Below are 16,566 nucleotides of genomic sequence, written 5' to 3'. Positions count from 1 at the left end.
GACAGTAAGGTTATAAACTGTTCACTCAGGATTTGCCTGAGGTCTGATTTCTTCTGTAAGAAGCTGCTGCTATTTGTTTTATACCTCACACCTTTTTGTCATTTCAGTCACTTTCTCTACCATCTTCTACTTTCTCCTTTTATTACTTTCATTTTTCTCAGCTCCTTGAAACTGAAAATTATTTGAGTTCATTAAACTTGAAATACAGTGTTTCTTACAAACCTTTAGCTAAAACTTACGAATTTATCCAGTCCCTTGTTGTCTTAATCTGGTGACAAAGCAAGCACACACTAGGCTTTGTCCATTTGGCCTGTAAGGACTTATGTCCTTGACAAAAGCTGTTGTGAGTTTAAAGACTTAAAAGGACCTTTAAGGGACCTCAAACACCTGCAGCTGTGGCACCATTCCTGCTCATATATCTGTAAGATCAGTATTAATTTCTCCCCTGGTATTTGCTGCTGGTGTTAGATGCTGTTTCAGTGCATCTCTGGATCAAACATTCTTCTTTTCCTTAGCAGCACACCTAGTTTTCTTACTGAGTCTATAGACTCCTCTCCCAGATTTTGATGGATGGCATTCCATATTGATTGGAATAACTTAATAGTTACTCCAGTAGGCAGGTGCTACTTCAGCATTGTTTTCCTCTTCAAGGTCAGGGATTGATGGCGCTTCTACACCATCTGCCAACACTGCTGACATTGCTGTAATGTACATTTTTCATTCTCTGAAGTTTTTATGATGATGAAATTGCTGCTTGTTTTTCAATGGTATAATTAGATGGTAAGTCAAAGTAAACTGTTATGTTTTCTGTAATTCCCATTTGGCTGAGCAGCTCATGATCTTTATGTAATCCAGTCACATACAGCTGGAATCCAAAGAGTTTTTCAGCAAGTCAGAAGGTAGATGCTAGAAGACCAAAGTTCTCCAGTGTAGGCAAAAACAATTATTACTCACTGCTTATGTGCATCAGCTGTTAATACTGACCTGAAAGTCCTGCTGTGCCATGTTTTGTGCTTGTGCTGTTCCTTGAGTTTTCATTATAATGATTTCCTGGTTAACTGGGGCTTCCATCTGTTCTCTAAGTATACGCAAATTCCACACAATCTATAGCTTGTTTTTCTGTTTCATGAAAGAATCCTATTCAGTGTTCACTGAATGATTTCTCCATCAAGTTAGTGTATAAGAGCTTATGTTTTATTTTTATCTTTGCATGTTTGTCTCCACCATATATTTACATCCAGTGTCACAGTTGTTACTATTTTTTCTGTGCACGGTGTCACCATGAATCTGAAACTTGTGTTTTAACGTCCCTTTGTGTTTTCTTACAGCCCCTTTTGCACTAGTACATCTCCTCTCCAAACGATCTGCTATTTCAATCCATTTACAAGACTCAGGGAGACTCATAAAACTTGTAGAAATCCTGGTGTGGTTCTCCTAAGTGCAGTATGGCAAAACTGGCAGCCTGATGTGGCTGGGCTTCGGGTGTGTTTATGCTCCATCCTCACTAGGGGGGCCTCTTGCCACGCGGTCCCCAGGGGAGGATGACCAGGAGCTTAACACCACCTCTGACTTTTTACTTAAGCTACTTGGGCAGAAGAAAGCTTGTTTTCCTTTTCTGATAAATGTAGTAGCTGAGTGCTAGAAGTAGAATTATAGTTGCTTACCCAGCTTTTGTGGTACTGAAGTACAACTAAGTACAGTTTCCCATCTTAAAACTCTGGAATTTGGGGGGTGGGGGGTGGGGGTTGGTTGTTATGTTTTTAAGACGTTTGCAAGCCTTTATCATGTTGATGTTACTTTTCTTAGTACTGTAGTTTGCAAAGTGGCTGAAGGAACTCTTTGCTGTATATACAAGTTAGTTTCATACTGCCTTAATCTCTGTCAGTGCCTCATCTTTCTGTGTGTTTTGGGTCTTTGGTTTTTTTGTTGAAGGCTTATGTAAAAAAACCCAAACGAACATATTGCCTTGCTTTTCTGTGATACTTAGATCAGACTCTTGATTTACTCCTTAGCAGTCTAACATTGACTTCATCATGTAAGTGAAAGGAAGACAGATGTGAAGCTGTGGTTGAACATCAAGCTACCACTCAGTTTTACAACCAAGTATATCATTATACTCCATAAATAAACTACGCGCAGGGCACAGTACAGGCAGGGTAAAAAGAGAGTGCAGATTTGTAGGTTTCTGGGTTTGGTTTTCTTCTATAAAATTTAAGGTATCTTGACCTGCTTCCTAATAATTGCTGCTGCAAGATAGTAATTAGCCTTTTACTGAATATTTTATTTCTTCTGCTAGCTTTTAGCCATCCGTCTGCTCTGTATGTTAACACTTGCTATAACGCAAGCAGTCTTTCACCCAGATTTTGCCTGGCTGGAAGGATAACCGTTCAGGACCCTTCCGTGCTCCGTTCTTAATGCTCTGAAGAATGTGAAAACAGCTTTTGCCTGTATACCCCTTCTTGACTCTTGTGCAGACAGCTGGTTGTTGCATGGCACGAAGAGTTTGTATTCAGTGGGTGAGACCAAGTGTTCCTGGGCACATTAAATCTCTGTTGGTCTGGGGGAATGAATGAGCTTGCCATCTGGGATGGTCAGTGCAGCCCCTTTGTCTTTGGCCGAGTTAAACCCAGCACCTGCCCACCAGGCAGCAGCATTTTGTCGCAGGCCTGCTGCTGCTGGGCTGAACAAACTCTCTTTCTCTGATTTCTCATAGGACTTGAAGAGCAGATAAGTCTCATTATTTTCATCTGGCTGTTTTCATCACCTTTTCAAAAAGTGGCAGTTACATTCTTCATAGATCAGAATATATGCTGAATTTTGTATTGTTTCTGGCTGCTTACAGATCACTGAGGGGGTAGTATTGTGTTTGTCAGTGCCTTGGTGATTTGGAAAACTTGAGAGTTTCCCTTTTAATCCTTTTGCAGGAGCACAGTTTGTCAATAAATCTTGGGTGTGGGAAAAATAATTGTTAAAATATTTGCTTCGTTCTGGTTAATTATGTCATAACCACCCCCTGTCCTCTATTTCCTCCCCCATCCCATGGAATATTCTGACACATTTTGCAAATGGTTTCCTATGTCCTTCCCAACTCATCGTGCACACAAAATGCCCTTTGTTTAGTGAGAATTGTTCCATGAGGAGCAATGGCAGATGGTAGCCATTTGGCTTTAAGGGTTACACAGGGCAAAAACTAGAGGAAGGGAGGATTATGGGAACTCTGATGGCTTTGCGAACGGGAGTTGGTTATCACACTTGAAACTTCTGTTGCTCAGATAATATGAAACAGAGTCTTTCTGGAGGATGAGCTTTGGCACTCTTCTCTTTAAAAAGATAATGTTTAGCTCAATACTTTTTAAAAAAAAAACAAACCAAAAACCACTAATATCCTTGTGCTCTATATATTCTTAATTAGAAATTCTTCATTTTGTAGAATTTGGATGCCAGGTTTTCTTTAAGTTAAACGTATCTGTAAAAAAGGGTCGGGAAGAGGGGGTAGCACTAGCAGGTATTAAATGATCGGTACAGGAAAGGCTGTGGCCTCAAGCACTATCTGCAGATACTATTTTTTTTTCTTTCCTTGCTTGTGTTCACAGAATTTTTTTGAAAAGAAAGATAACTATATAGAATGATGCAGAAGAGCTTTGTGTTATTTTATTACCTTTCCTTGAGTTAAAAAGGTCTCATCCTTTATAGCCTTTTATATTGGTAAATGTTATTAAAATCTTGAGAATGTCAAGGCTGATAGATTGGGAAATATTTGAGATTATATGCATCAGTAACGAATTCATGGGGCATGTTTTTTGTACACATAATTTTCAGCATCTCTTAATTAACTGTATTTCAGTTCTAGTATCACTGACTTATGTTAACCTAGAGCCTTAGTCAGCAAGGACTAAAGTTGTCTTGATCTCTCTCTGTAGTCTGACCTGAAATGTGTCCAAGATGCAAAAGGAGGCTCTTTCTACAGGGACCATTGTCCTGTGTTAGGTGAGTTGAAGATAAAGTAAATTTGTCTTGATGTGTGTTAATTATACTTAGTCTGGATTTCTCTTTCCTTTTTAAATGTAATCTGAAAGGACTGTCCTTACTAGTGAAATGTAAATGGTAGCATTTCTATGTGTTAATGATAAATTGTAACACTTTCCCAAATGTATTTGGTATCCAACGTGCCAAGTGGATGGTAAGGGAGCTGTTGACAAAGTAATAAATTGTCATGTCTTGTGCACTATATTTCTAAAGAAATAACAATAGCTGTGCATTGTTATAAGACTGTCTTAAATATTCAGAGATGTTCAGTGAACGTCAGGGCCATAAACAGGAGTCATTCGAACATATAACTTAACCTGTTATTTTATGCTAGTACCAATATATGTTGTGAAATCTTGATTGAGGTTTTCAATATCAGCTATTGCACTGACTTATTCCTCTAAGTGTCTTAACTGGGCTGTAGACATGTGCAGAGTATATATATATATATATTGGTTTTTGAAATACCGGCATTTTATGGTAAAGTTTATAGATTCTTGTACACAAATTTCTTGATTATTAATGTGTATTTCCTTGGCAAAACACCTGATCATAAAACTGGACACTACAGAAGATTTTCTTCTGAAGTTTCTTACTATGCTTGAATGCATAAAGAACTTAGCTGAAAATACTGGCTTTTCTAAAGTGATGAGAATTCTCTGTTAACTAGGCTTAATCTAATTCCTTGCACAAGTACTTGAAGTATGGCCTGCAAGAACTATTGTTTTATTGACAGCATTGGTGAAAAGGTGAAAACAGTAAAGGTCTGTTTTGTTTAGAAGAAAAGCAGTTGTCCAAGAAGTCCCTTAGCTATTTACTATCAAATAGATGAATTGTTTGAAAGTAAAAAGCCAAGGCATTCTGATCTTTGTGTCTCGCTTCTGTACTTAAAATTAACTTTGTCCTTTTAGTCTGATGTAAATAAAAATAGAAAAGTAGTAATAGGGTCTTACTGGCTTTTTATTACAGAGGTAAACTTAGGTTCTTATGCATGCTCATTATTCATTTTGGTTCTTGCTTTAAAAGTACAGGCTTGTATTTTCTGCATGTAGCATACTTTTAGAGTGGTACTGTATTTGAATGCATGAATTTTAATCACTAAAGGTAGCAGGAGACTATTCTTTGTTGAATTCTTCCCCTTGCACTATATTAAGTTGCTCTTAATGGATGACGATGAACTCAGTTCATCATTCTTGCCACATTATGCTCCATCTTCTCAGTCTTATTCTTTGTTAGAACATCTGTCCCTTTTACTTGTCTTCTGTATGTAGTTGACAGATAATGTTCATGCTGTGAATTTAAATGTATGTTTTCATTAAAAACTAAAGTTATTTTTGAAGCTTTGTGATATTTGAAGTAGTGTGAATAATACTTCGGTAACGGGCCTAATTAATACAAAGTAGTATGTAGTTGGGGCAAAATACTGGGACTGTTTTTGGTCATTACTACACTGGTGACCTTGAAGTTGAGACAGAATACAATCACAGCCAATTTGCAGGAGATAGCAAGTTGGCAGAGGGGTGTGGTTGAAAGTAGAGCTTTATTCAGAAGAGCCTTGAGGAAGTGAAAAATTTGATGAATGGAGACCTCATGGAGTTCAATCAGAAGTGCAGTTTTGCACTCTGGTTGGTTGACATAAGCCTTTGTGCCAGGAATTGCCAGACTGGGAATTGTGAATGCCTGAGTAAGGAGCCTTGCTGAGGAAGACTTGGGTGTTGCACTGAATACCAGATTGAATGAGACAGCAGTTTTCCGTCACTGCAAATGAGGCAAATCTCATAGTGGTCTATGTTAGGAGGATGGCGGGCAGCAGAATGGAAAAGTCATTATCCCCCTCTTCTCAACGGTGATGAAGCTGTGTCTAGAATTCTATGTCTTGTTAGTGTCATTGTCCATCCATCTCCTCTTCCCTCCCGTCCCAGTTTTGAGAAACTGTAGAGTCTGATGGTGGCCTGCTGAACTGGTTAAGAGTTTGAGAGGACATGATTTGAAAGGAGGAGGAGCAGGGCTTCTTTAGTCTGGTAAGAAGGAGGTTGACCAGCCACCTACAACAACTTGAAGGGTGATCGAAAATGATGTTACTAAAATTTCACTAGTGGCAAATGGCATTAAAAAAAAAAATAATAAAAGGTAGTGGCCTTAAGGCCACCTTAAGAGACTCAAGAGTTTCAGGTCAGATATTAAAGAAATTTTCTTTATTTTTTTATTTCCAGCTCTATATTGCAGCACTGGAAAAAGTTACTTGGGGAGGTTGTGGAACATTAGTCCTTCAGGGCTTTCAGGACTCAGATAAGCAAAGCCACAGCTGACATCAGCTGGTTGTTAGTTCAGCTTTGTGTGCGCTATCAGACCAGATGACCTCTAGAGATCCTTTCCTCCAACTAATGCTTCTACAGTTCTTTGCTGTTCTATATCCCTTCCTTTCTTAGACTTCCCTGTCTGATCAAGGCTGTCTGAGATGTTTGCTGTCTTAAGTTTTCTATTTAGTGAGTTCCGTATCAGTAGCTTTTCTGAAGAAGTAATCTTTGACTTTGTCCTCTGTAGAAGTGGCAGTTTCCATGTTATGTGTGTTTTACTGTGAAGGGTGCAGACTGAAAATAGCGTTCCATCTATAGGTTCTTTAAACTAAGAACAGGGACAGAAAGAAGTTACTGGGTGGTCATAGAAGTCAAAGTCCATTGAACATGAACACGTATTCACAGGTGTGTTTTCATTCTCAGCAGTTTCTTCTTCAGTAGTATCGGATTCTCTTCTTCACCCATTCTGTCCTCTGGAGACTTCTAGTGCTGCCAGCATCTGGTGTGGATTTCAGGCTCTCGAATCAATCTCCCTCCAAATAATGTTTTTGTCTCTGTGTCAAGCTATTTGTTTGTGCTTCCATACCATTACAGTGTGAGAACCCTTTCTCCATTATTGCCTCTTTTTTGCAAGAGGGAAAACAAACATTTCCCCCCCATCCTCCTTAGAGACAGCAATACTACTAAAGGAACTCTGCGCAGCCTGTCCTTTGCCACTGACGTTGTCATTGGACTCAATCTCCATGACTTCTGCAGTTGTACTCTTCACTGTTCTGTGGATGGCAGCAGATACCAGCCTCTGGTTCTGGCAGTGAGCAGGTCCACAAGTGTGTTCTCTCATCAGTTAACACAGCTTGAATGTATGCCATTTCCCCCAGCTAATGAATTTTTGCTATGGCACATCTTTTGAAAGCAGGCATTGTTCAGGGAAAACGTTTTAATTTTAAATTTGCAAGGTTTTTTTTGTTTGTAATCATCTCCCCACTTACAAGGTTAAAGATTTTCATTGCTGGTCATTTTGGAGGTATTCTTTTGGCAGTGCTTTGTCCACATTCAAGGACGGACCAAATTCAAAACCACTTTCTGTGGGCATTCTGCTTATTTTTCAGCCTCTGAGTGGATAGATGGCACTTTGTGTATGACTCTCAAAATTATCAGAGTTTTTATATATCTACATGCCTAACACCATATGATAGCTGTTACCATCCCAGTTAGAGCCCATAGTGGAGCCTTTTAGAAGTATTTAGCATTTACCAGTGTCATTGCTATTTGCCTTGAAAACTCAACAAGAAATACACAATGCCATAGCTAGAGGTTCAGAGTTGTTTTTCACTTATTCACTCCTATTTAGCTATTGGCTGCTACAGTTGCAGAGACATCGATTCTCAGACATTAGTGTGTTGATGTGAACGTTTTCTTATTCCATTTCAGGTGAGCAAAATGGTAACAGAAACCCTGGTGGGCTGCAAATAGGTGACCTTGTAAACATTGACCTTGATTTGGAAATTGTACAGTCTTTGCAGCATGGTCATGGAGGATGGACTGATGGCATGTTTGAAACTTTAACAACGACTGGAACAGTTTGTGGCATTGATGAGGATCATGACATTGTAGTACAATATCCAAGTGGCAACAGGTTTGTTACATAGCCTTCATTACTGATTCTCAGAAACTTCTTTTGCCTTCAGCACTTGGTGCCAGAGACTTTCTGTTGTCCTTTTGTATCTATTGTTTTCTTGAGAATTTTTATATACCTTCTACAATGTGTGATGAGGACTTACCTTTAAAGATGTTTTAGTGGGAAAAAGAAGTTTGTTGCCTCTCTCACTTGGTGAAAATTTGAGTTCAAAATAATAAATGACATTCTGGGCTATCTTATTTCCAAAATGTAGTGTTTTAAACAGTAATTTCTTTTTTAAATACCATGGTTTCAAGGGGAATGGTAATAGCAAGGCATTGCGGGTTTTCAGGAAAATGGGTTAAGATGATAGGTGACAAACTTTGTTGTTGATCTTGTCCAATACAGTGACCTTGGCATTATCTATATCTAGCATTCTTATTCGAAGGGTTGTTAATTTATGTAAATATGTACCAAGAATGGGAAGTGTTGGGGAAGCTGTTGCCAAAACGACTGCCTGCAAGCAGTTTAGGTTTGAAGTTTGAGATGCATCTAATGCGAAAAGGATTCAAACCGAGCTCTACAGCTGCATCTGAGCTGATATGTCCACAAGGTTTTGTGTTGTCTTGCTCTCAAGTATTGGACTTATCTTTAAAAAGCAGCTGATGAATGGAATATGATTTCATTGTATCTGGAGACTGACCAGTTTGTCCAGAAAGGATTAACAGTGCATTATTCATTCAGGCTTTCCCTCAAGATGCTGTTTGTTAATATTGCAAAGTAATGCAAAACAAAGCTGTTTTCCCAGCTGTCATAAGCTGAAGGGATGCAAGTGGCTTTTCTTCTTACAGTCATGGCTGCAAAGCCAGCAAGAGGAGCTGCTTGATGTTGTGGTTTCCCTCCTGACTTTGCACTTTATAGAGATTATGTGATGCTTCTCAGATCAGATAGCTAAATAAAAGTCAACCCTAGTCCAAATGGCACATAAAGGAGAGATCACCATATTATCTGTTAGAATATAAGTAGGCATAAAAACAGCTGAATACCTCTAAATCAGTGAAATTTATAGTACAAATTAGAATAGTTTGGTTAAAAATTGAGGTGGGTCTAGGACATCCAGTTGATTGAAGAGTATTTTTATAACTGAATGTTACAGCTTTTGACTTGGCGGGGAGCAGGCAAAATCCCGTGTTTTTTCCTTACAGTCCAGTCCTTTGTGAGACAGCTTGGATCTTCTTTTCAACCAAAGTCATCTCCTCCTCTCACTGGAAAAATAAACTGTATAGCTACTCTCAGAGCTATTGTATTGCTGTCAACTTTCTTCCCCTTAGGCAGGCTATTTCTTCATTGCTTTACAAAGGTACATCTCTGAAGATTACCCTGAAAATATTCAAGTAATGAGCCACGGACAAGTTTATAGGCAAAAAAAGGTTTAACAACAAATATGTTGTAGTATCCAGTAGCCTAAAGTTTGTAGACATACAAGCAGAATGTTGTCCAACAGATAATTTTTAAACATATATTTCACTTTCCACGTTTAAAATCTACTTTAAATGATTCATTGTCTAGGTGGACGTTTAATCCAGCTGTTCTCACAAAAGCCAATGTTGTCCGAAGTGGAGATGCTGCTCAAGGTGCAGAAGGAGGTACCTCTCAATTTCAAGTGGGTGACCTTGTTCAAGTATGTTATGACTTAGAGCGAATCAAGCTTCTTCAGAGAGGTCATGGAGAGTGGGCTGAAGCAATGCTTCCAGTAAGTAGTTACATGTTTGGATTCATAGAATTGTAAAACTTATATAATATTTCTAGTTATGGTTGGTAATAATACCTGGAGGTTGTGGGAGTTAAAGTGATTTTTCTTCTAAGTTAGAGAAAGTGTATTTCATCAGACACAGTGTAATATTTGCTCAGATGTAGTAATCTGCTTAGCCTGATGAAATTTAGCTAAAGGTATTAGTGACTGTACTGTTAAACAACTGACTTTGTAAAATTTGTGACTCATTATAACATTCAGATTTTGAAATATTTTCTTTTTAGCATTATTTGCATTTGACATTTTCTTTAATGCAGACTTTAGGTAAAGTTGGTCGGGTGCAGCAGATCTATTCAGACAGTGACTTAAAAGTAGAGGTTTGTGGGACATCTTGGACTTATAATCCAGCAGCTGTCTCAAAGGTGGCATCAGCAGGTTCTGCTATAAGTAATGCATCTGGTGGTAAGTTTGAAGAATATCCAGTAATGTATGTATAGCAAGTATTTGTGTTAATCACAAAAAATGTTAATAAGTACTAACTAGTACATAGTTTGTGTGTAAGGTTAATAATAGTCAGACTTGGGGTTTGGCTAACTGATGTTATACCTTAAAGAAAGATAGAATAAAAAGCTTGCAGTCTGTACGGAGAAGTTGTTGTTACCCTGATAAGGTACAAAAACTCCAAATCAAATTTGGGTTTCTGTTTGGCCACAGTGCAGGTATGTCTTTGGAGGTCTGCTCTAAGGACTTTAAAATTTAAATGATTGGAAGGGACATTAGATTGGAATAGGGACTAAGGCATGAAGAGAGTGTCACTGACTGTAGCAAGCAACATCCTCCTTGTTTAATAGGTGGTGTAGGACAGCAAGAACAAGCGAGGGATCTGTTGCAAGCAATTACTCAGGATAATATTCTTTCCTTAAAATTTCTATCTTAAAATTTAGTCAGACATCCTGTGACTAATTACAGTGGGATTTTTTTGTGTGTGTCTATGTAATCAGATTTGAGTTCTGTTGAACCTGTTCTAATTCGTCTAATAACAAGGCAGAAAGACTATCCGATGTGTTTTATGTTGTTGGCTATTTCACAGATCAGTTAAACTAGAATGTTTTTCCTTTTTTTTGTTCATAGCTAGTTTTTTTTTCCTCTTCACATACTTGCTTTAATGCCAAGAAACCTTTCTGCGTAGTTTTATAGACTTTTTCCTAGGGAGGCATAGATACAGTGAGTTTTCTGCAGTAAAGATAAAGTCACGGTGGCCATAAAACTAGTTAGAAGAGTAATATGACTAAGTGTTTCAAATCACAGAGAGCAGGATATACCGTAAGTTAAGGTAGAAGACTAAGCAGCCTTTTATATCAATGTGTAAATTCATGTTTTTACCTCCTCCCCACCCTTCTATATTTTGTGGTAGACAAGCTATTTATGGTTCAGTCAACTTTGTTTTGCAATGTCTGATGAGATAGTCTCAACTATAAAGGGTTTTGGGGTGCAGCACTTACTCAGAACTGAATAATAACTTACAGCTGCCATTTCATGGTGGTTTGTGTATTACTGTGTACATGCCTTTAGAAACATGACAAATTTAGCTGTTACTTTTCTGTTCCTGTGTGATTAGAATTGTAATCTGAATTGTCCTTTGTTTAATAATTATAGAGAGATTGTCCCAGCTATTGAAGAAATTATTTGAAACCCAAGAATCTGGAGATCTCAATGAAGAATTGGTTAAAGCTGCTGCCAATGGGGATGTTGCTAAAGTGGAAGACTTGCTGAAAAGACCAGATGTAGATGTGAGTGTTCTGCTTTGGGAGGACCTGTTCTCGGGATCTGTAATACTAAAGGAAGTGACACTGTCCTAAATACTCCTTGCCAGTCACTAGGGTGTCTGCACAGAAGTAGTACAGCTGGTTCCAGTGTCTGTTCTCCCATTTGTTGTTCTATGAAATGTGTTGGAGGGTGCGTGAAAATAGTGCTTTACACCCTTTTCTGCTGGACAGATTTTGTGTTCTATTGTCTGCCATGAATTAAAATATCTTCCAGCCTCTGTCTGCCAGAGTTGGGGCAGAGAACAAAACACTCACAATTAGTGAAGAGTCTTCAACTTCTTTTGTTTCAAGGGGATAGAAGGGAGGAGGGTAGATTTGGGGGATTTTTTTTTTTTTTGCTGTAGTTGTAGGTTTTGTTTTGGTTTTTTAACTCACAAGGTAGATCATCCAATCTGCTCTGTCAGATTCCTTTCTCTGACTTGTCTAATCACCTAGTAGTGAAAAGTCTAAAAGAAAATGCTTAAGAATTATAGAACTTGGTTCAGGGAACATGTTTTACAATCACAATCAGATGATTTTCTCACTACAGCAGTAGTAATTCTTGCAGGTAAGAGACTAAACTTCATCAGTTCTGAGGATTGAATTGTAGCTCAAGATTATACAAAACATGGAGTTTTGTAGCTCAAGATTATACAAAACATGGAGTTTTGTAGCTCAAGATTATACAAAACATGGAGTTTTGTAGCTCAAGATTATACAAAACATGGAGTTTTGTAGCTCAAGATTATACAAAACATGGAGTTTTGTAGCTCAAGATTATACAAAACATGGAGTTTTGTAGCTCAAGATTATACAAAACATGGAGTTTTGTAGCTCAAGATTATACAAAACATGGAGTTTTGTAGCTCAAGATTATACAAAACATGGAGTTTTGTAGCTCAAGATTATACAAAACATGGAGTTTTGTAGCTCAAGATTATACAAAACATGGAGTTTTGTAGCTCAAGATTATACAAAACATGGAGTTTTGTAGCTCAAGATTATACAAAACATGGAGTTTTGTTCATACTGACTCTTTTTGTTGCCATAGATTATATAATGAAGTTAAATACACTGTAGAGCAGAGGACTGGCATCATTCTGAGACCTGCTCTTAAAATCTTGCCTTTACAGTAGCCCAAAGGTGAAAGTTTTTAATCCAATTTTTATTTGTTTGAAATAAATCCATTTCTTGCTTCTTTCCTTTAGTCTAGCAAATGCTATAGAAATGAAATACAGAGGACATTGTAGATCATTTATGTGCCAGAAAGGCGTGTGTCTAAAAATTGTTCTTTTGATAGTCATATACGTGCTATTGCTTTAAGTTTTCTAATACTTGCATGTATACTGCTAAAGCGTCTCGTAGGTATGCATATGTGTATCTTGCGACTTGTCTCAAAGTATTGCTCTGCTTCCAGGTGAATGGACAATGTGCTGGACACACAGCTATGCAAGCCGCTAGTCAGAATGGCCATGTCGACATTTTGAAGTTGCTTCTGAAACAGAATGTGGATGTAGAAGCAGAGGTAACCTAAGTATTTCAAAACACACTTTCTGTCTCCTTAAGTTTTAAACTTTGCTACATATGGAAATAAAAATTTATTGGAGTTGCCTTCTGTTTGAATGTCAGAGAGTGAAAAACTGCTTTTCTTACTGTGATTATGTTCCTAAATTAGCCTCCTACTAAGGATATTATAAAGGGTCAATATCCTATTCTTCAGCACCTCCAATTAAGTGAAATATAATGCTAACGTAATAGAGCTAGTATGTGATTGTAGTGGATGATGCCCCTTCATTATCTTCTTTCTTTCGTTTCAACGGTAGAATACAATAGGCTAGCATGCTGCCTCTGACATTCAGAGAAAAAGATGTTGCATGCTGCATCTCCAACTTCAGATACTTGCCATGCTTCTTATACACAGTGTTCAGTTGAGAGAAAGTTTTCCATTCTTAAATGAAGCAACTTTGAGCAGAAAGTAATAACAGTATGTTTGGGTAGGAACTACCAAATCTGCTTCCAGTTTTTCAGTTGTTTTTTAAACTTCACCCAAAATGGAAGGATTTCTTTTGTTTATTTTTTTTTTAGAATTGTTTGTGAGAAAATTATCTATAAGCATACTGTGATATTTGCATTTTGAATTTTTTTTGCCTTATTGCTTACATAGAATGCATTGATATTGCAGCCTTTGCTCTCTTTATGAAGCACAAGAAGGATCTGTTAAATTTCTCTCATTAAGATTATAAATTAAAGCCTAATAGAATGCTTAGGAGTTAATAATATGTCCACTCATTGTTTGCATAACAGAAAAATAACTTTATATGCTTAGGCATTTAGCTTTATATTGTATCTGATATACAGAAGTTATAACATGTTAATACATTAATGAAGCAATTATGCAATCCTTGGAACTAAAATTATTTTTATATTCACAGATACACCATTGCTTTATAAAGGTTTTCTGCTATATGGTAAAGATGGCTTGGATTTGATGCAGTACATAGAATCATAGAATAGTTTGGGTTAGAAGGGCCCTTAAAGATGATATAGTTCCAGCCCCCCTGCCATGGGCAGGGGCACTTTCGACTATACCAGGTTGCTCAAAGCACCATCAAACCTGGCCTTGAACACTTCCAGGGATGAAGCATCCACATCTTCTCTGGGCAACCTGTTCCAGTGTTTTACAACCCTCATAGTGAAAAATTTCTTCCTTATATCTAATCTAAATCTACCCTCTTTTGGTTTAAAGCCATTGCCCCTTGTCCTATCACTATAGGCCCTGATAAAAAGTCCCTCTCCAGCTTTCTTGTAGCCCCCCGTTAGTTACTGAAAGGCTGCAATAAGGTCTCCCTGGACCCTTCTCTTCTTCCAGGCTGAACATCCCCCAACAACCCCAACTCTCTCAGCCTTTCTTCACAGGAGAGGTGTTCCATGATCCCGCTGACCATTTTTGTGCCCCTCCGCTGGACCCGCTCCAACAGGTCCATATCTTTCCTGTGCTGAGGGCTCCAGAGCTGGATGCTGTACTCCAGGTGGGGTCTCCCCAGGGTGGAGCAGAGGGGCAGAATCCCCTCCCTCGACCTGCTGGCCACGCTGCCTTGGATGCAGCCCAGGATACAGTTGGCCTTCTGGGCTGTGAGCACACATTGCTGACTCATGCCCAGCTTTTCATCAGCCAACACCCCCAAGTCCTTCTCGGCAGGGCTGCTCTTGATCCCTTCATCCCCCAGCCTGTATTGATACTGGGGGTTGCCCCGACCCATACGCAGGACCCTGCACTTGGCCTTGTTGAACTTCATACATACTACATGCTTGCTACTTAATTGTTGTGATCTGATTTCTGGAAAATAGTTCCATTTTAGAAGTAGCGCTTTCACTGCAGTAAATAACATACACTGTTATAAACTAGAGTAAACTCCTTTTCATCTGTACTATGGGATCAAAGCTACTGTTTTAATGAAGTGGTGGACTGATACTTTCTTCTCTGATATAAGGAAGCATTAGAAAGAAGTAGAAGCATCTTCATGATAATACACCTGGTAATCGGCTAGCAGTAGAATTGTTAGGAGTTCACATTTGCTGGGGCTTCAGAAGTATCATAACATTAGCATTAAAAGTATTTTCAGGGATTTTAATTTGAATTTTCAAGACTTTTTCATGTAACTTTAAGTTATTTAAGTGAAGATGATATTCCTAGTCAATTACATAACAGCATTAATTATAATAAACATGTAATAATGTTAGATTAATAAATATGTTTCAGGCTTTAAAAAATGTCAGCTGTCTATAAATTAGTGGTGTGAAGGTGCAACAGAGTCATCCCATTATGCAGAAAGCAAAAGTTTAGTCCATTTACTTCACTGTTGTGGTCTGTGACATGGAACCAATGGCTAAAAATCCTTACTTGGCCTGCCTTGTAGCTAAATTGGATGTATTTACACTTGCAGTCACTGCTGCAGAGTATAAACATTAATGACATTTTCTGGGGATGCCCACATATTGCCTCCTCTGTCCTTATGTCTCTGACAGCTTAACGTAGAGTACAAGTGGCCTCTTTTTAGTCAGAAAACAATCTGATACTGACAGAGCTCAAAAAGCCTGATGTAGGTATTCTATGGTAAAAATGTGTGGCCTTCTAGTCTGCAGAAATTAATGGGTATCAGTTATTATATTGACAGTACTGACAATATTATATTGTTGACATGTATAGAAATACAGTGCTTTTAATATTAAGATTTATATCTAATTATAAATCTTATGATAGATGCTTAATTAGTTGCTAGCTTTTTGTAGATATATTAATACGCTATTGTGTAGAAACTGCACAACAGGATGTGTAGTTTCTACAACATTCTGAGAAGATTTTTTTTTGGATGCTGCGCTAAAAAAAGGCTTGTGCTTTCTTGATCTCTACTCATTAAAGTAGGAATTCTATACATTAAGATTTCCTAAAGTCAGAGGTTTGCATCTCAAATGTGGAATACATTAAAACTAAAATATTTAATAAATGATATGGGGTTTCATCAGTAAGTATCTCAGTGTACCTTGCAAACTGCAAATATGAAAAGACAAATTACCACATACCTGTGAAACAAAGTGGTCTGTAAATATAAATGTTATAGCAGTTTAACACCACTTGATAAGTTTCACCTCATAATGATCATCTTTATAACCAGATGAGAAATACAAAGTTCCCCTTTCTGATCCTTTACCCTTCCAAATGGGCAAGATCTGTCTTTTGACTGAAGGAATCCTCCTATCTTAGAAGACAGTTTTGCAGTGTGAGTTGATTTGGAAGGGATAAAAATACCTTGTTTGTAAAAGCTATTGAAGCTGCTGTTTAGTGCCCTGATGGTTTTGAAAATTGTATTCATATTTCAAAAAATATATATTATAATTAGCAGATTATAAGGAGATTAGTCTCCTTCCATCATTTTTTAAAATGATATAAATAGTCTCATAGTTATCTTGTAATTGTGCAAATAAAATTTATTCTAAGAACTATTAGTTTTTGCATTGATGTAAAATATACTAGAACTGTGTTATACATAATAAAAAGAAGTTTTGAAA

General features: G+C 37.7%; 1 protein-coding gene across 1 annotated transcript in view; it reads left to right on the top strand.

Moving 5' to 3' along the window:
- Window positions 1-16,566, top strand: part of MIB1 (MIB E3 ubiquitin protein ligase 1) — a gene marked incomplete at both ends in the record, with an annotated part of 79,229 nt that overhangs the window by 18,887 nt on the left and 43,776 nt on the right. Inside the window, 6 exons of the mRNA XM_081996948.1 lie at window positions 3,921-3,987; window positions 7,755-7,959; window positions 9,511-9,694; window positions 10,012-10,156; window positions 11,351-11,484; window positions 12,917-13,024. Coding sequence (XP_081853074.1) covers window positions 3,921-3,987; window positions 7,755-7,959; window positions 9,511-9,694; window positions 10,012-10,156; window positions 11,351-11,484; window positions 12,917-13,024 — 843 coding nt within the window. The remainder of the gene's footprint in view (window positions 1-3,920; window positions 3,988-7,754; window positions 7,960-9,510; window positions 9,695-10,011; window positions 10,157-11,350; window positions 11,485-12,916; window positions 13,025-16,566) is intronic.

The sequence above is a fragment of the Phaethon aethereus genome (genome assembly GCF_964289735.1).
Source record: "Phaethon aethereus genome assembly, chromosome: 2".
In the NCBI taxonomy this organism is placed as follows: domain Eukaryota; kingdom Metazoa; phylum Chordata; class Aves; order Phaethontiformes; family Phaethontidae; genus Phaethon; species Phaethon aethereus.
This window is presented reverse-complemented; position numbering and strand designations above follow the sequence as displayed.